This window comes from Electrophorus electricus, chromosome 4 (genome assembly GCF_013358815.1).
Source record: "Electrophorus electricus isolate fEleEle1 chromosome 4, fEleEle1.pri, whole genome shotgun sequence".
Lineage (NCBI taxonomy): Eukaryota > Metazoa > Chordata > Actinopteri > Gymnotiformes > Gymnotidae > Electrophorus > Electrophorus electricus.
Genome location: NC_049538.1, coordinates 14644994 through 14665459, shown reverse-complemented (window position 1 = coordinate 14665459; position 20466 = coordinate 14644994). Strand labels below are relative to the sequence as shown.

At 45.0% G+C, this 20466-nt stretch overlaps 2 protein-coding genes across 2 annotated transcripts; both read right to left on the bottom strand.

Moving 5' to 3' along the window:
* Positions 1-2872: 2872 nt before the first annotated feature.
* dhx34 (DEAH (Asp-Glu-Ala-His) box polypeptide 34) lies at positions 2873-16053 on the bottom strand. The gene is made up of 16 exons (XM_027023698.2): positions 14978-16053; positions 13908-14219; positions 12654-12908; positions 12357-12459; positions 11884-12101; positions 11471-11645; positions 10995-11188; positions 10638-10739; positions 9111-9374; positions 8633-8806; positions 8157-8262; positions 7845-7951; positions 6478-6759; positions 6057-6233; positions 3421-3562; positions 2873-3215 (listed from the first exon to the last, which is right to left on the bottom strand). Exons 1-16 carry the CDS (start codon positions 15647-15649, stop codon positions 3088-3090), a joined length of 3411 nt encoding a protein of 1136 aa, XP_026879499.2. The 5' UTR covers positions 15650-16053; the 3' UTR covers positions 2873-3087.
* Positions 16054-16627: 574 nt separating this feature from the next.
* On the bottom strand, positions 16628-19496 carry LOC113585902 (lipase member H-like). The gene is given in 11 exon segments (XM_035525432.1): positions 16628-16710; positions 16842-17024; positions 17135-17238; positions 17331-17422; positions 17574-17741; positions 17866-17973; positions 18085-18167; positions 18169-18184; positions 18660-18768; positions 18965-19183; positions 19485-19496. Coding segments are annotated over 11 exon segments (1173 nt in total). The 3' UTR covers positions 16628-16631.
* Between the last annotated feature and the right edge of the window lie 970 nt (positions 19497-20466).

Genomic DNA, 20466 nt, shown 5'->3' with positions numbered 1-20466 from the left:
GAACTGGCCTGGGGGGTGGGGGGTGGTGGGTGGGGAGCGGCGGGGCAGCGCCCAGGCCAGGGAGGGGCTCATGGAGTTTGGGGCAGGGCTGAGAGGTGGGGCAGGAGAGAGAAAAGGAGTACAGAGATATATTGCCATTACTTGAGGAAAACAGCTGTAGAGCCAGATCTCTTACACCTTCGTGATGGGAGAAAAAAAAAAAAAATCCCCTCCTCCCCCACAATCCTTTGCTGCATTCCGCTCCTACTCTCTTTTACCTGGACCCTTAACGGTGGCGCTAGTGAGCACTGGGCTGCCTGCATGGCACCCGGCTCTTTAGAGAGACAGATAGACTCCTCCCACTCCTGGCCTCTCTGGAGCTCTGATAGGCTCATGTTAGGGCTCAGAGGAAGTGGGGTGTAGAGGGCAACACTGACTTGTAAAGTGTTTCGATTGTTAGTTTTTGGGGGTTTTTTTAGAAAGAAAATACAGCGAAAAAAATACAAATGATGTTTATAAGTATGATTATCATAATTTTTATTAGTATATCTTATTTTACATGAAATATTGAGAGGCTTTTGATATTTTTTGATTTACTAATTTAATGAACATACTCCCCTTTTACCTCTAATTTACTGAGTTTTACCTCAATGTTCCAGAGAGAGCAAGAAAGATGGACATGAGGGAGATGGAAGTATAGCGAGGCATTTTAAGGACAGTGTGCTGTAGTCAGATCTGCCTTCGGAGCAGTTCTGTACAGTTCAGGAGGAATGATTGTGTGTGCATTTCGCTTATTTGGAGGCAAAGAGTGAAGCTTTTGGGGCAGGTTCACCAGAATGTCCACATGCTCACTGTTCTGGAAAGGACACAGTGGTTTGTGCCACTGACCGTTGAGCAGACCAGCTTGCTGAAGCGAAACCAAAAAAGACAGGAGAAAGTCCAGATGGGGAAATTGGCAGGAACACAAGTACCATCATTAGCCTTGATGCCAACTATAAACATAGTACAATCAACAATGTAATGAAAAATGATATTTTGTTAAATCTCTGTGGACAAAGTTTAGGATAACAGGGACCAGTTACAAAAGGTAGCTAGCAAGCAAGTTTATTGGAAAGGATGAATGTGCAAACTGCTTCTTGTGTAGGCGAGAACACTCTGGCCTGTCCAGATTGTTAAGTAACAAATCTGTATCTGTGTATGATCTCTCAGTTACTGAATTTCATGGATTGCAGTGAATCCCATATGAGCTTTTTGGCATTCTGATTGATTTCGGTCATTCTGATTGATTTCAGTCATTGTAATCAATTGCAAATAGTCAATTTTTGACAGCTTTTGGCTCTGTAGAAAATATGGGTTATATGAGGTCATTTAGTGAGTCATTGTTGTAACATGATCTTACATTGTGCTCATATCAGTATATGACTGGGATTTGTAGAGGATTTTGTTATGGAAAGCTGTCAGATATCGTGGTCTTTTGCAATTGAATAAAATGATGAAAAAAAAAAACAGTAGATTTTTACAGAATGCTTTTAGTAGTAAAGAATTCAGACAACACAGATCAAATGCTGCCTGAGATTACAGAGAGGACCTCAAAGTAAATACTGTATGCCTAAAGGGGCATGGCTTTAAAATATTGTCTCAAAGCTGCTATTTAAACCCCCACAAACTCAGTTTGACCTCTGCTGCTTGTGATTAGATGGGGAAACAAACCCCTGTTACAGAGGACAAGACATCTAAGCCAAGTCAGAGGAAGAAAATCAGTGTGACAGAAGCCTAATCTTTGCTGGGGAAGTATTTTGATGTGACACTGGAGACGATTTTGGAAGGAAAATTAAAAAAAGGTTCCGACTTACCGTGCCAGTGAAAATGTTTAGTTGAATAGGAACTAAATGTTGCATCAACTGCTGGTTGGAAATACTTTATTTATGGAAGGGTTTCAAAGTGTAACGGATTACTAAAGTATAGAAAGACAGAAATCATGTGGCCCCATACAGACCCCTGTCCTCATCCAATTGTGAGACCATCACTAGCCTCGCTGGACTCCAGCCCTGAGACGCTTCAGATTTCTAGATGAGTTCTATGCTTGAAAGCCCCATCCGTACATCTTAATAAACGTGCCTTTTGATTTGATTGATCAATAACATAATTTCCAAGTAACTATGTATTTGAGTACTTATTTACTTTTTTGGGGGGGGGTCATTTGTTTCAACCCATGTGCATATTTTAATATGTATGTATCTATTAGTTTGAAAAGTAATTAATGAAAAAAGGATCTGTTTATTTATTTAATGAGATATTTATTCTGATTCGTTATTTATTTTTGGAGACGGGTTTTTATTTTCTGTGCTGTCCTACTTCTCTGACTTTGTGCCAATGTGCTGCTTTGAAGTGTTACATATCGTGGGTTTGTATCATTAATTAAACCCTCATTCTATATTTTAATGAAACATTTGCCCTCTGGACCGTACTTTCTGTATTTCTGATTGCGCATCTGCCGGTGGGCTGTCTGGGTTCTTAGAATTAACTCCTCTTCATACAACTCTTGGACCACTAGAAAAGCACATACAAATATCATCCATTAGTTCAGCCCTGTCTGAGAGGGGTACTTCACTGATGCACTAGCTCAACAGAATCCTTTAAAGAAAAAGAAAAAGCCTAGTAAAGTTGCCCAGTTTGGCTTTTGGTCCACCATGAAGCTCCATGAAGCTACAGCATTCTTAGAAATGCGCGTATGCATATGATATCACTACCTGCGAGACCCTGCACATCCCCCCCATCAGGAGGGCCCAGTGACTCACAGCTTAAGTTGCTCACTAGCTCCACCTGCTGGCAAAATACTGCACAGCATGTTTGAGTGTGTCATAGCAGAGAACTACAGAAGTGTTTTTTTAATTTTATTTTTTTATTTAAATCAGCAGTTAAGTAAACAAAATGGCAATAGTTCATACCACAGTTATGAACACAGACATTCAATCTATGTCTTTAAAAAAAAAAAAAATTAAATATGAACAATAATTGTAAAGTTTTACTCTGTGAAGTTAGTAATGTTGGGGCAGAGCAAGCCCAGGCCCTGACGTCTGGGTGTGGGTCCGGGTCCCAGCCATGAGCTCAGGCCAGGTGCTGTCGCTTGTGTCGGAGTATCTCAGTGGAGGTGAGATTCAGGGATTTGTTGCAGACATCACAGTGGTACAGCCTGGTCAGACTGGACGAAGCTGCAGTCTTAACTGTGTCAGGGTCTGTGGAAGCACGTTAAAGCAGTTCAGATGAAGTCAGGAAGTCAGATCTTTGGTTCAAACTAGGCCAACACAATCAAGCCAACTAGGCAGTCTAAAATACTATTGACTGCTATTCAAGTACACAAAAATATATTGCAATTTTCTACCACAAAGTTCACACAAGACTAATACAGTCTACTTAGCCTCATTCTTGTATGGTTCTTACCCTCTTCAGGTTGCTGTTCCTCTGCTGGCCTGCAGGTGGCCTCATGCTGCATGCGCTCCAGAGGCGTGAAAGGCATGTGCAGGTCACAGTGAGGGCAGGACCAAAACGTCCGCAGACACTCACTGTACAGGTCTTTAGAGTCCTATTTAACACACACACACACACATACACACATACACATACACACACACACACATACACACACACATACACACACACATACACACACACATACACACACACATATACACACACATATACACACACACATACACACACACATACACACACACACACACACACACACACACACACACATACACACATACACACACACATACACACATACACACACATACACACACACATACACACAGTATATATGTATATAAATAACTCCATTTCAGGCATAACTTCCACTGACATTGTACCTCCGTCTAGAAACCTCTATTAACTTTCTCTTTGGCCTGATTCACACCTGCTGAAGTTAAAAGAAAAGCAAATTCCCTGCTGATAAATAATTCATTCTTTGGTTCACTCTGCTTATCTCTGCCAATCTCTCTATCCAGGCATCTACAATATATACTCAGTGTCAGGTTTCGGAATAAACGTCAGTGCATGACATCTATGGTAATTTTCTCCTTTGTGTTTTTGTTATTAATTTTGGGCAGTAATTAAATCCAGTCAGTTCAGTCCAACACTAAACTCTGCCCTAGAAGCTGCAACTCTGCATGGCATTTTATACAGTGCAGGATTTCTGTAACCCACATCCCAAAAATGTTATTTCTGTTACATGTTTATGTTTAGGACTTTTTAACTTTAGGATCTGCATGTATCCAGTAGATTCTCTGTAGTTGACTTCATAGCATGTAAACATTCGAGTCAATCCATCAATCATTTTAAGGGTCCTAAGAGACACCTCTGCACATGTTAACCTTTGTCCTTCACAAAAGTGAGGAGGGCGCACACACACAGAGGCGGTTGTAGGTGAAGTAGTGACTCACACACAGAGGCGGTTGTAGGTGAAGTAGTGACTCACACACAGAGGCGGTTGTAGGTGAAGTAGTGACTCACACACAGAGGCGGTTGTAGGTGAAGTAGTGACTCACACACAGAGGCAATTGTAGGTGAAGTAATGACTCACACAGAGGCGGTTGTAGGTGAAGTAGTGACTCACACACAGGCGGTTGTAGGTGAAGTAATGACTCACACAGAGGCAACTGTAGGTGAAGTGATTCACACAGGCGGTTGTAGGTGAAGTAGTGACTCACACACAGAGGCGGTTGTAGGTGAAGTAGTGACTCGCACACAGAGGCGGTTGTAGGTGAAGTAGTGACTCGCACACAGAGGAGGTTGTAGGTGAAGTAGTGACTCGCACACAGAGGCGGTTGTAGGTGAAGTAGTGACTCGCACACAGAGGCGGTTGTAGGTGAAGTAGTGACTCGCACACAGAGGCGGTTGTAGGTGAAGTAGTGACTCGCACACAGAGGCGGTTGTAGGTGAAGTAGTGACTCGCACACAGAGGCGGTTGTAGGTGAAGTAGTGACTCGCACACAGAGGCGGTTGTAGGTGAAGTAGTGACTCGCACACAGAGGCGGTTGTAGGTGAAGTAGTGACTCGCACACAGAGGCGGTTGTAGGTGAAGTAGTGACTCGCACACAGAGGCGGTTGTAGGTGAAGTAGTGACTCGCACACAGAGGCGGTTGTAGGTGAAGTAGTGACTCGCACACAGAGGCGGTTGTAGGTGAAGTAGTGACTCGCACACAGAGGCGGTTGTAGGTGAAGTAGTGACTCGCACACAGAGGCGGTTGTAGGTGAAGTAGTGACTCGCACACAGAGGCGGTTGTAGGTGAAGTAGTGACTCGCACACAGAGGCGGTTGTAGGTGAAGTAGTGACTCGCACACAGAGGCGGTTGTAGGTGAAGTAGTGACTCGCACACAGAGGCGGTTGTAGGTGAAGTAGTGACTCGCACACAGAGGCGGTTGTAGGTGAAGTAGTGACTCGCACACAGAGGCGGTTGTAGGTGAAGTAGTGACTCGCACACAGAGGCGGTTGTAGGTGAAGTAGTGACTCGCACACAGAGGCGGTTGTAGGTGAAGTAGTGACTCGCACACAGAGGCGGTTGTAGGTGAAGTAGTGACTCGCACACAGAGGCGGTTGTAGGTGAAGTAGTGACTCGCACACAGAGGCGGTTGTAGGTGAAGTAGTGACTCGCACACAGAGGCGGTTGTAGGTGAAGTAGTGACTCGCACACAGAGGCGGTTGTAGGTGAAGTAGTGACTCGCACACAGAGGCGGTTGTAGGTGAAGTAGTGACTCGCACACAGAGGCGGTTGTAGGTGAAGTAGTGACTCGCACACAGAGGCGGTTGTAGGTGAAGTAGTGACTCGCACACAGAGGCGGTTGTAGGTGAAGTAGTGACTCGCACACAGAGGCGGTTGTAGGTGAAGTAGTGACTCGCACACAGAGGCGGTTGTAGGTGAAGTAGTGACTCGCACACAGAGGCGGTTGTAGGTGAAGTAGTGACTCGCACACAGAGGCGGTTGTAGGTGAAGTAGTGACTCACACACAGAGGCGGTTGTAGGTGAAGTAGTGACTCACACACAGAGGCGGTTGTAGGTGAAGTAATGACTCACACAGAGGCAATTGTAGGTGAAGTAGTTGGTGATACGCAGGCCTCCTTTAACAGGGTCTGGTTCACTCTGCATGCCAGGGAAGAGTGGTGGCAGGGTGAGCTCAGAGTGGCCCACCTGAGGCCCCACGTACAGGTTCTGGGCCTGAAGTCCAGTCAGACGCTTCAGGCTATAATTCACCTGTCCAAAAACAGGGTTAGTCACTTGATGCCCCATTTTCAGGTTAAAAAATGAACTTTTTAAAATATTATTTTTCAGGTTCCTCGTCTGTCCAGTCGGGAAACGATTGAGACCCTCGGAGAAAACAAAAATCAATCTTCACGTGCATCCTCATTTTTACCGAAGACTTCCCACTATGTTACACTCCTGGACTGCAATCTAATTGAAATGTAAATGCCACAACGCAGCCTCACAGAACCCATACCTCCGTGTAGAGCAGGAAACGCACGAGTCCCTCTCTGAGTTTGTCCAGCTCACGGCGGGCCGGTTTTGGGCCGGTGAACCCCAGGCCCGAGGTGGAGGCAGGGCCAGCATGGCCCAGCTGGGCCTGGAGCAGCCTCTCCCACTCCGCCCTGAGTGTGAGGGCGGAGGAGAGTGGCTTCAGCGCCGCCTCTGCATCAGCCATGCCCAGCTCCACCCAACCATCCAGCACCAAGCGTGTGCAATCTGCGTTACTGTCCACAGAGTCTGCCACCAGCAGCAAAGCCTGGAGTAGAAGAGAACAGATTGCAACAATCTCAGCACCTGAGGTCCTAGAAACAAGAACCAGCGAGTGGACTACTGACTGGTAGGTGTTGAAATAATCTACTGAAAATTTACAATATTAAGTTGCATCACAAAGAACTAAGTCATAACAGACATAAGTTATCCAGTCATCACTGATGGTTTTCTTCAGGGATCAGTTCTAGGTCAACTTCATTTTGTTTTTGGTCAGATAAAATCATAGCCATGGTATTAATTGTCACTGCTGTCTTGATGGTCTCCAGATTTATGTAACAAAAAACACTAGTTACACATCCACTGCAGGCACTGAAGGCTTGTATCTCAGTTCTACTGCACTCAATGAAGGGCAATTTTTGCTAATTAAACACAAACAAAACAAAAAGGCTGAGAAACACAACCAAACACAAACAAAACAAAGGCGCTCCCTCTGCCGTATCTTTGGGAGATTGCGAGTTCGATCCCCGATGATGCCACAGCCATCTGCGGCTGGGAGCTGTAGAGCGAAACTGGCCAAGTACTCATGGAGGGATGGGTGATGCAGACAATGCCACTGGCTAATCACAGGTGCCTGTGAGCTCACATGTCATAAATGGATGGCTAGTGCTACTCTCGGAGTGTGTACTACTCTGCCCCCAACACTGCACGATTGACTGTGTGCTTCAGAGGAAGCCTGTGACAGCCCTCATCCTCCCTGGTTGCCAGATGTTGTATGACAGGGGAGACTTACCTGCTGGATGTGAACTGGATCTCTCTCTCTCTCTCTCTCTCTCTCTCTGTCTCTCTCTCTCTCTCTCTCTCTCTCTGTCTCTCTCTCTCTCTGTCTCTCTCTCTGTCTCTCTCTCTGTCTCTCTCTCCTTAAATGCACTTCTATTTCTTTCTTCAAAACACAACTAAACACTTCAACACCCCCATTGCAGCTTTCTTATTTTGCTGATTGCTTATTTATTTTCCTGTTTTGACCTCATGTTTTATGAAAGGCGCTACGTAAATCTAACATATAAATATGAATAAATACAAATAAACTGCTGTGGTGAGTGTGGAGGGCAGCTTGTGTCCACTGTCACCAACCTGCAGCACAGGAAGACGTACGCAGTTGGACACATATGGCCTGTTAGTCTCCAGCAGAGTGACGAATGCCAACAACTGATGCTTACTGCTCTCCTCCTTACCAGCACCTAGAGGGGGAGAGAGAGAGAGAGAGAGAGAGAGAGAGAGAGAGAGAGAGAGAGAGAGAGAGAGAGAGAGAGAGAGAGCACGAGGAAAAAGAGGAGAGAGGAGGGGCAGCAACAGCGAGAGAGAAGTTGGTAACATGTTAAGATCAGTTTGAATTCTATGGTAACAGCCATCTGAAATCATCTGAAGACGTGCGCATGTGTTTACCCAACGCGCTGCTCTCATGCTCAGGAACATGCAGGACCTCTGGGTCAGAGGCAAAGACACTAGTGGGGTGTATGACGATGCCTTGCTTGTTACGAGTATGAAACACCTAGAAAAAGGGGCACCCACACACATATTGTTTAATATTGTAATAATGTGTGCAGACGTATATATCAATAAAGTTGCCTAAAGACAGCAATTCCCTCCTCAATGTTAGAAGAAAGATGTCAAAGTCTTGACTATCAGAGAAGCTGCTACTATTGCTATTGCTACTGGTACATTCTTGGGTTTTGAAGCAGATGATCCCTTTTCCAGCCTTAATCTGGCACACCTGATCCAGCTGACTCCAGGGCTTCTTTCACAAGTTCTTTACTGCCTACACCTACGACTGTAGTAAGACAGTCAATAAAAGGGGCTGGCTAAAATACACACTGCAGTCGTGGGTGGGTGGGTGTGTGTGTGTGTGTTCACATGAGTACCTGCTCCGAGTCCTTGCGGGTGGCGTTGTGCTCGTCGGGCAGCGCCAATTGTGGGTAGAGGCCACGGCAGAGCAGCAGCCTGAGCAGAGCCGTCTGCCGAGACGACATGTCTGCACTGGCGCACGCAGCTTCTCGGAGCTCGCTCACGTTATGACGCAGTTTGAACTTCACCTCCTGTCAGGGCGAACAGCCGATCACAGAGTGGTGCGTGAGCACAGTGTGAGGATTACAGAGTAACCGTCACTGACTCCATCGTTGTTTGTTTATTTATTTGTTAGCTACTTTGTAGCAATTCCACCTGGTTTCCAGCTGTGGTCCAACCAAAAGTCAAGAAAGTCCAAACATTGGAAATTAAAAATACAACTACAGACAATGTGCAAAATCTAAAATGTAAAAAAAATGTATAGGAGCCATTTAAGTTGCCTAGGTTTTGGTTCTCTCTGTGTCTGCCTCGGGATTTCTATTGTGTTTCTGGGACCTGGATGTCCATGCTGTTCGCTGCACCCTCCTGGTCCTTGCTGGCCGATGGCGGCGTGTCCGTATCCGAGCCGGAGGATGGGCCCTCCGCGCCCTCATCCAGCCGGAGGACCTTCCTCCGCCGGCCCTCCTGCAGCTGGTGTTCCCTGTGCAGCTGGTGCAGACGCTGGCGCTCGCTCAGACGCTCTCTACGCTGGGCGCGGCCCTCTGCCGAGACCCTGTCCTGCCCCCCCTCCTCTAGCAGCCCGTGACTCTTCAACAGCTCCTGAACACACACACACACACACACACACACACACAGTATATACACAGCGTACAAAGACACAGAACATACGAACAGTATATATACAGTATATGCACACAAAGAGTACACAAATTCAGTATACACATACAAACACAGTATACTGAACCTACACACAGTGAGAACATAAACAGTATACATACAGTACACACACACAGTATAATATTATATATATATATATATATATATATATATATATATATATATATATATATATATATATAAATATAAATATAAAGCACAGAAGGGGTAACAAAAACCTGGATGGAAAAAAATAAACATATTTTATAAATAAATTTAAATAAAACACATCAACCTTTACTTATTCTTAGATACTATAGGACACATACCTATCTGGAAAGGTTCTGTAAGGTAAGTATATTAACAAAATGACAGGAAACCTGACAAATGAAATATATGGGCAGTGCTACTTGACTTGTAATTGGAAGGTTGGCAGTGGCGGGGCTTGAACCAGCAAGTTGCCACTGTTGGGCCCCTGAGCAAGACCCTTAACCCTCAACAGCGCAAGTTGTACTCTGTCATAATTGTAAGTCACTTTGGATAAAAGCGTCAGCTAAATGCCATAAATGTAAATGTGTTTTTCGCTATGGGGGCTGGACTCTGGCACTTCTCAGCGTTCTGAAGAAGGGATTTCTGCATTATTAGTAAAACCTCAATGTCTATATACATGTTACCTCAGCTAGCTAACTTAGACTGGCAATTCCGAGTGAGACGAACACTGTGGCATACCTTCCTGAAAAGCTTCTTTCATGGCTACACTTCAAGGAAATCTGACAACAATTGGCCGCGATGTCAGCCAAGCCCATCTATAAATCTTGGCCAGAAAGGAAAGGAAGTTATTTACATAGTTTCTACAAAATGAGCTACGAGATGTGTGCCTGCGCCTGCAGCATACACACCATTTTTGTTTTGTTAATTGTAGTTGCATTTTGAGGACTGCTGAGTTGTATCTTAGAAGCCAAACAATGATTGAAGGTCACATGGGGGTGAGGTGCAGAAAGGCTACCCCCTTTGCACACTAGTGTACACCGCGCATGCACACACACACACACACACACACACACACACACACACACACACACACACACACACACACACACACACACACACACACAGACACACACAGACACACACACGCACACACGCACACACGCACACACACAGTACAGGCGCTGTGTTTTCTGTGTGCATATTTGTGCCACTCACCTTGAACTGTCGTCTCAGGTTTGCCATCTCATACAGCCGCTGTTCCTCCAGACCCCTCCTTCTACACCACTTCCTGGAGCCGCCTCCTCTCTCCCCTTTCACCTGCAGAGGAAAAACAAACAATAAACAACCTTGTAAACAAATACTGCAACCCATTAGTTATTCCATAACCGGGAATAACCATAAACTACACCTGTCTTTTGGTTCTGATACAATTACTGCCGCTTACTCAGCAGCAGCTTATCTCAGTGATGACTTGTGATTTAAATGCATAAATACATAGCCAAGAAACCCTTCTGTTATATTACAAAATAAAAGTAGCTGCAGTCCAACTGGGTGTGGGGTCTCCTGGCTCACCTGCACCCATGCATTGAAGGTGTTGAGTAGGGTGAAGGGGTCTCCCAGGTCACTGTTCAGGGGTTGGCGTGCTGTGGAGCAGTCTGGGTTATGCTGAGCAGTGCGCAGAAATGGCGACTGAACACTCAGCGCTGCAGCTATTGTTAACACCGGCTCCACCAGGTTAAAGAGAGACCCCAGGACCAGCAATTTACCTAAACAGGTACAGACACACGCGCACACACATATATACACATGTACGTACAAGGTGTACATGCCCATATGTACACAAACACATGCAGGTGCACACACACACACACACTCTTAATTTTTAATCCAGAACTATCAGATCATGCTTCACCACTACATTCCTAACTGATCGATTAAAATGTCTTTAACAATACTGACTGTACTCTCATGTGTTTAATATGTGTTCTTTTAGAAAACACAAGCTGCAGGACCCAAAAGGCATTAGCTGCCTCTGCGTTGCCTCCTACCGATAACCACGTCCACAGGCAGCTGGGACAGCAACCTGCCAATGGGTGTAAGCTCCCCCCTTGTGTCTAGCGCCCCCTGCTGCTTCAGATACGTAATGGCAGTTTGAATGCTGGAGGCTGGAGGAGGATCTATAAAAGGAAAAGAACGAGGATCCCCCAGACCCATACTTTTCATCTACACACACACACACACACAAATACACACACACACACACACACACACACACACACACACACACACACACACACACACACACACACAGTGAGATTGGGAGTCATCACAAAATAACAGACAAAGCCTCCAGGTTTCATCCCTTCTCTAACTCCCCGTTGCCGTTGTATTTATTTCGCTGCAGCATTTCCACCGAAGGACTGGACAAAAGCAAACTCTGAGAGAACGTGCAAGCTCATACCTGTAGCACTAGTGAGTCTAGCGCCACCCTGTGGATCTCGGGGACTGGGTATGGGGCAAAAGCCTCGTAGTCGGACTCGGCGTAGAGGCGGTAACAGACGCCCGGGCCCGTTCGCCCGGCGCGGCCCTTCCTCTGCTCGGAGCTGGCGCGACTGATCCAGAATTCTTGCAGTCTCTGCATCTTTGCCTTGGGGTCAAAGCTCATCTCCTTCACTTTACCTGCAGAACCACAGTAAGCACACAGGAAGGCTAAAGACACACTGGCAAGTACAATGCAACAAAGCTAAAAGAAACAGTGGAAGACTTCAAGGTGTACAGTAGGATTTTAAATAGGGAATAGGGTTTTTAATAGAGAGAAATGTAGTGCCATTTAGAATTAGCATACACATGCTCAATCAGTCTGCACAAAAGAACTGCACATCTGACTAGTAAGTCCTCAAGTTTGTTGTGTTATCATTGCCGAGTTGCTGTTACCTGAGTCCGCTACAAAGCGTACTCCATCGATGGTCACGGACGTCTCAGCTATGTTAGTGGAGATGATGCACTTCCTCACCCCCGGAGGTGCAATGTCAAATACCTTAAGGTCAAGGGTCATATCTTATAATCAATTTATAAGATAATTACTCAAAACAGTTTACCACATGTGACTGGAATTGTGTTTACAAACCAAAAAAATATCTCAAAACATTTGGACACCTAAAACAGTGCGTCTGTGGAGCTAAGGGTGTGGCCCCGCCCCGCCCCGCCCCGCCCCAGGCAGCTGTGCTCTACCTTGTCCTGCTGGGCGATGGACAGGGTGCTGTGTAGAGGCAGGATGATCCAGCGCCCGGTGTGCGAGGCGTAGGTCTGACATGCCTCCAGGATGGTGGAAATCTCCGCCATGCCACTGAGGAAGAGGAGCAAGTCGCCGCGCTCCTCAGCCGGGTAGCGCTGGTCAATGCCCTGCAGCACACGCAGGTACGGCCGCGGGTCCAGCTTCTCTGAGCGCGACGCCTGCTCCTCTGGGGGGATGGGCTGGTAGATCACCTAGGCAACAAAACCACACACACAGACACAGACACATAGAGGTAACAAAAATGCTAATAGGAATATGTTCATAACATCTAGTAAGATGTAATTAGCACATGTTTAGTAAAACCTGATCAGTATTCAACATGACTGGCAAACTGAAAAATAAGACATCTGAAACCTTATTTACCTGCCAATTTACCTTAACTAACAAGAAAAGGCAAAACAAACAGATATGTAGCACATTAGCTGATTCAAACCCATGTCTGCACATTTGCATCTAGATTTATTGCGAATATCCGAGATTTATCATTTGTGAGGATACCCTCAAACCCAACAAAACTTGATCAAATGAATGCTTAGACTCAGTATTCCACTGCACACTCAATGATGTTGCTCCACTTAAGAATTAAAAAATTATGGACAAAAATGTAGTACCTTGGTATGATTGCATTCACCATTTAAAACAAAACACTAAAAAAAACGGAATGTAAATGGCGCCACACTAAACTTGTAGTCTTCCAGCTTGCATGGAAGGAGAGCCTTGTCAAGTACAGAAAGTAACATATTACCACTTATCCTTATAGAAAGTAACAAAAAATAATCCTAGATTTCTATTTAGCACAATTGCACATCTAACTGGAAATAAAATAGATTAATTGCTTAATTGCTTTCATTTTATTATTATTTATTTGTTTTTATCTTTCACTATTTATTCGGGTCCTTATTGTTTATGTTGTTACTATTGTGGAGACTGTTGTCGGCCAGAGGAGGACGGTCCCCACTTTGAGTCTTGCTTCCTCTCAAGGTTTCTTCCTCATGCTCTAGGGAGTTTATCCTTGCCACTGTCACCCTTGGCTTGCTCACTGGGACTGGGTGCTTGGACTCGGACATTTGTAAAGCTGCTTTGTGACAACATCCGTTATAAAAAGCGCCATATAAATAAAATTGATTTGACGTCAACGTCACCGCCTCCTGCAGTTCCGTCAGTGACCTGCAGGTGGCTCCACACCTCACCTGGATAGGGAAGAGCCTGCCTGGCACCTGCAGCACGGGGGCGCCACCGAAGTAGCTGGAGAACAGGGCGATGTTGATGGTGGCGGACATGAGGACGAGACGCATGTCGGTGCGCTGGCTGAGCAGCGAGCGCAGCACCCCCAGCAGGAAGTCGCAGTGCAGGTGTCTCTCGTGAACCTCGTCCACGACCACCACGCTGTAGCGGCTCAGCTGGCCGTCCTGCTGCAGCTGCCTCAGAAGCAGCCCCTCGGTCAGGAACAGGAGCTTGGTGGCCGGCGTGCGACTCGTCTCGAAGCGGATCTGGTAGCCCACCTGCCGGACCGACGCACACCATGACAAAGACAGAGCCACGGGGACTAAGGGGGATTTACTTAAATGAGCAATGAATCCTCTGTTTAACACAAAAACGTAGCAAACAATATTTATGAAAATGATTATTATTCTATTCTTATTTTTTTTCTATAAAGTGCAGATTAAGAATCAAATTGCTTTGTAGTCCTCAAATGTACTAGTTTATGCTCTACAGAGCAGGTCCCCCAAAATATTTAGTACAGAATCTGAAACATCCAGGCCACTATGTGTCAGTATAATTGCTGTTTCATAATGTGAAAAAGAAAACAACATATTGCTGCTTTAAATATGGCCAGTGTGAAATTCAAAACGAAGAGTATTTATATACTCCTCAGAATTCATGTCTGTGTCTAGAAACTCAATAAGATAAATACAGAACTCTAAAATAGAGTTTAGAAAGTGCGCCAAAGTGGCCAGGTTCAGTGAACACGTTCGCACACGTTCTCTTGAACATTATTATTAAAAAATAGCTTTCACTGTGAATGTGCGACTTGTGTACGAGCATCGTGAAGGCAGACGCCATCAGGGACATTTTGATATGAAACTGGAGCGCTGTGAACGCCAGTGTGTTCGTGAGCCAAGGCCTCATACGCTGGAGATTTGCAACAAATTTCGCATAAAACCCGCACAATTCCTACCGTGCATCAGTTCTGCTCTGACACATAATTGATTCAATGCTCATCTGAACCGAACAGAACATACTGTCACTGCTGTGTTACCTTGGAGCCATACTGGTTGAGACTCTCCATGCTGACCCTCTTAGCGAGGGAGATACACGCGATTCGGCGCGGCTGCGTACAGGCGATGTGGCTGAAGCCTGACGACATCAGATACTGCGGAACCTGGGTGGACTTTCCGCAGCCCGTGTCACCGGCCACTACTACTGCTGGGTAGTTCCTGACCAGGTCCAAGATCCTGTCCCGGTACTGGAAGATGGGCAGGTTCCTCTGCTCCCGTCGTAATTTGACCAGTTTGCCGAAGCTCTGCTTCTGGGTGAAGTCTAGGAAGTGGAGCAGCGCAAGGCGACACTCCGCAATCTCTTGGCTACCCGGACCAGTGGGGGTCCTGCGCCGCGAGCCCTCGAGCCGATCCTCCACGTCGCGGGTGCGCACGGAAACATTTATTCTGTATCGGGGGTCGTATTCTTTCGGGAGTCCAAGATCTGCTGCTCCGGTCGCACCTTTCTTTCGGGCTTTGCCTTCACGCGACCCTGCCATCTCCTTTTTGGCTTTAAATCGTTGAAAGCGCTCGAAGAAGGTCCAGAACTCCGCGTGCTCAGCACCTCTCGCCTGGATGTAGTCATGCTGGCGGAAAAAGACCTCATCCAGCTGGGCACGACACTGTGGGCTACCCCAGTCCCATTCCTGGGTGTCCCCTCGCTTGTCACACATCTGTTTCCTTGCCGACAAGCAGCTAAACCGAAACTCACAGTAGGGTAAATTAACGGATAAGCACTCACACCATTGTGTTTATATTTCCGTAATAAGTTCTGAGTTAGCCAGACCAGCTCGCTGGCGTCTGAATTCTGCACCAAGAGAGCAACTGCGGTTGTTGTTGATAACCCAGCTAACCTAGTTAACGCTAGCTAGGTAGCTAACTGTTGTGTATCAGAACTAATATTTCAAGCACCCGGTTCACGATTCTCTTATTCGTATTCCGAAAAGATCATTTTTAAGGCAGGTTAAATAATGCTACGCAAGTTAACATTGCTGTCAACGTAAACTAACAACATATTCTTGCAGGCGGAGCGCTAACACCGCAGCACCTTTCAGAGTCCATCGTCGTAAAGAGGTCGGATAGTACGAAGTGACAGTATATTGTTCCTGTACTAAAAAATAAATTTGCAGTTGGGACGCCTTCAAAACAACACAGGTGCATTGATACCAAAGCAGAAAGCAGAGTATATTGTTCTTTTAAATGAACTATTCTTTAAATGATTCTTTTACAAGCAACCAAAAAAAAACCAAAAAAAAAACAACAAAAAACAAAAAACCGAACGAATGAATGAAAGAACAGTTGGGAAATATTTTATTGAGACATACAGCCATATTCCTTATACCTTACAGAACAGCTACATACCTTAAGTTAAATTCAAACGACTCAAAGCTACAGCTACACAGGGCCAAAAGTCTGTGTGCTGTGCTGTGTTCCTGTGTTCTACAAGTCTGTTTGTTTTGTGCTGTGTTCCTCATTGTATATGTTATATTGCCTTATGCAGAACAATTTTACTCTTATTTAATATCTTGCAGAGTCTTGGTCTAACTCAGTTATGGTCAGAAGCTCTGCAGAGTTAAAACCCCAAAGAGTATGGATAAACTTGATAAGCTTGATATGACAGCAACATCCCAACTTGCTCAAATGTGCCCAGTCTCTCTACACCAAAATCCTCTCTAGCGCTACTACAACCTTTTGGTTTTCCACTGCTGTTAAATTCCATGCTTGGAAAGCAATCCTATGGAGAGAATCATATCCCGTTAAAGTACACCGACTGTGTAATAACATTATGATGATTATAACATATTAAGATGTAATTGTTAACTATTTCATATGCGCATTGTTTTATAATGACTGTTAATAAAGTACCTTCTGTCTATGGCCAGATAGGACAGCAGAAGATGGCGAATCCAAAGACTCCTTTTCCTCCATTCAAAGTAAAGCAAACACTGAGTGCTGAACTCAAGTGAAATGGTCTGAAAATCTCCAGCAGTGTCCGCTGAGACCATAAACCGATAGACCTTGTGTGCAACAAACTGCATCATGTCAGGCCTGAAACAGACTCGACGAGTTTGCCTTTAACTTTAAATTGGAATGGCGTGGCGCGTTCTCATGACTGACCAAATAAAAACCGGTAACTGTTGTCTTCCTCACCCTGACACCAACGTATTGGTTGACATGGTGACTGAACATGGAGCTGAACATGGAGCCTGGCCTGCATTGAGATGTTCCCTCCAACACTGAGTTCCAGCAGGAAAGGAGTGACTAGAACAAGAGACATCACACCAAGGGTTAGACTTCATTTCACTTGTTGAGACCAAACTGACCAAATGACTAGGAGGTAAATAACTCCTACCCACAGTAAGGTGGAGGAGATGAAATGACCAGAAATGCAGTCAGGGGCTGGAATGGGAGGGGCCGACTGGTAGGAAGCCAAGTGATGTCATATCCTGAAGGGTAATGAGGGACAAAAAGAGAACTGTAAAGATGGCAACATAAGTGCATGCATGACCGTGACAGTGGAATAAGTGTAACAGGAATGAGTGAAAGAATGAGAGGAGCGAGTGTGTGTCTGAGAACACTCTGAAGGCGGCCTCTCACCCATTTCTGGGCAGGTACTGAGGCCAGGCCAGCGGCAGAGTGTACAGTGTGCACGCTGGAAGTGCTCCAGCGACTGGCAGGGGAATGCTAAATGATGACAGGGTCTCTGAATGGAGCTGATGTAAATCTTCCAGGCACGCTGATGGCTGCATAGCAGGTATTGTTCTCCTACCACAAAATGGTTAAACGTAGATCAGAAAGAGGCACGGGTTGACCTTGAAGAGTCAATTTAATAAATATTCATTTCAGTTCCCTTTTGATAGTTCCCACCGTTGCCCTTAAAACAGTTTACTTTTGAAAAGTCCTTTGGGACATCCTGGTAACCTGGATCCACTGCCAGTGTAGAAATCAACATGGCCAAGAGGTCTGGAGAACCCAAGAGCAGGCATGGGCTCAATAGCTGCAGGAGAGTACATAGTTACACCAAAACAAAGCCAAATGTCACCAGTATATGCTGGCAGACAGGAGACCATCTGCAGTGCATCTAAACGTGTGTGGAAATGCATCTCACGATTGAAGTTGGTATGGATCACATCGACATACTGCGCATCGGTGTAATCCAGGTGGACTGAACTGTTGGCTCCAGAAAACAGGCACAAAAGGATCGAGGCCTGACTAGCAGAAACATCCATGAATAACAATAACATTTGTGCAATGTTGTGTAAGCAGTGTCTAATAGTTAATCCTGATTTCTAGTTAATCCTGTGTCTAATTTACTGAATTATCATTGTGCTCTATGTACAATTTAAGATAGCTAGGGTTATACTGTAGCGCAGAAGTTGTTTAAAAATGATCTTAAAACAGGAAATGCACAGAGCGATTAAATGTTTGGAGGGATTATGCAAAGCAAAACAGGATCTCAAAACACTGCGCCTAACGTCACTGTGAAGTGTTAATGGCTGACCCATCGGACGTTACCGTTGTGCCAAAGTCCTCAACAGTGAGCTCAACAGGGGAGCCATGCTAGCTTTGCCTGCTTTCACTATTAGTGGCCTTCTTTATGTACTAAAATCCTTCTGGCATCTTTAGGTGATGAGGTGATATTTTGATATGATTATTAAAATTGGAACAGCTAAATATCTGTACCTGTAATTCTGCTAATAGTGCCATTCCTACTGGAGCCAGCAATGCCAGCAATATGTGCTCCAACTCCAAAGCCAATCAAGTGAAACATATCTGGGGCTGACCCCTTAACCTAAAGGAAATACAGCATATTATCTATACACCAGAATCAGTAGATGATGGGGGGAAAAAAAAATCCATTTTGTGAATAAGTGAAATCCAACTGCTTCACATGCAGCTGTATAGCACATTAAGACAGTTTGTGTGTATATTAAGGACCCTGGCCTCTCACATTGAGACGGTATATGTGATGGGATCTGGCCCCTTACCAGCAGCTGCTGGATGGCTTGAGCCAGCTTCTTCCCGATCTGTTTAGCTGCTTCAGTCAGCTCCATATCAGCTGGAACCAGCCAGTCCACAGCGAGGACATTCTCCTGGCCAACAGCCCAGAGCTCGTGGGCCATGGTCCTCACCCAGCGGGGTGGCCCTGTAGTGGCTCGTCTGCCTGGGGCAATGACCACCGTGGGTCTCTCTGGGTCCCACACATGCTGCGGAAGGCCAGGTGGTAGGGAGAATGGAAGACCACAAGGGCTCTCTCGTGCAAACCACAGCAGTTGCACAGCAGGTGAAGATGGGTGAAGGCGTAGGAACTCCGAACACTTTCCTCCATCCCCTGAGGAATGAAATGATTTCGTGAGGAAATGTACAGGATACTCCAGAATTTACACGACACAGAAAACTATAGAATATTACAGAACTGTGATATTAATAAAAGAGTCAGTCACTATGGCACAGTGCATCTAAGCAATGACAAGTTCCACTATAGATTGCTGAAGTCTTGCTCCATACTTTTATGCCCATATTAGGTATTTTGGGACTAAATATTTTCTGTTAATGAGAAAGGTTAAAGGATTTTTTGAAAACTACTCATCACATCCTGTGGTAAGCAAAAATGTACCAAATCAATACTTTTGTTAAAAAAAAATAATAATGAAGCAGCCATCATTCTTGGAAGATGTAGGCTCTTGTTAAGCTAAACACCTGGTCCACCTTCAACTATTAATTGACCATCAAAGCCGCATTTTCAAATGAACATCCCCATTTCTGTTCTGCATAATTAAAGTAAGGGTCAGCAAACTCTCCAGTGGAATGACTAAGTAAAAGCTGCGAAAGCAAGTGCCATCAGAATGTTGTTTCTTGTCAAATGTATTAAGGGTTTCTCAGTAATGCTGACTATATTAGACCGGTGTTGGTTTGACAAACTCATTATCATCACAAATGGGACGTGTGCAACAGAAGGTATGGTGTGTTCTCTTTGGAACATCTTACGTCACCAGCGTGACGTCAATACATTGGGAATCTCTTCTCTTCAGGGAAGATATGAACAGATTTGTTTAATTTGTACACTCCATTTCCTATTTCAGCTTCCATTTTATTGTACTAGACTTACCAATAAATATACATTATATATGATAATATGAATAACTACAATTATTTACTATAATTGTATATTTAGGATTTGTCGTAATGGCGTAGGTTTTATGCATTGTAACATACTACGAGACATGGGCATGTTAAGTAAATTATGTAGATGTGTATGCCACTTGATTTTATCTTTTACATTTTATATCTGTAGAAGAGTGTGCCAACTTTGACTGCAAAACACCAATAAAAGCTGCTACCACTATGCATGTTTTCCCCCCAAATATCACTGCGTCGTTTACGAGCTCATAATTCAAATAACCCAGTGATATTTGCGAGAAAAACAGAACAGATTTGCAACATTTTTGCTTACCACGTGACATGACATAATGCCATTTTCGAAAGCGCC

Excerpts from the sequence above, each read along its gene's own strand:
- dhx34 (XM_027023698.2), bottom strand. The coding sequence starts at position 15,649 with ATGTGTGACAAGCGAGGGGACACCCAGGAATGGGACTGGGGTAGCCCA. Across the intron at positions 14,220-14,977 it reads TCAACCAGTATGGCTCCAAG|GTGGGCTACCAGATCCGCTT; the intron begins GTAACACAGCAG and ends TCGGTCCGGCAG. Across the intron at positions 11,189-11,470 it reads GCCTGTGGACGTGGTTATCG|GTAAATTGCTGGTCCTGGGG; the intron begins GTAGGAGGCAAC and ends GTACCTGTTTAG.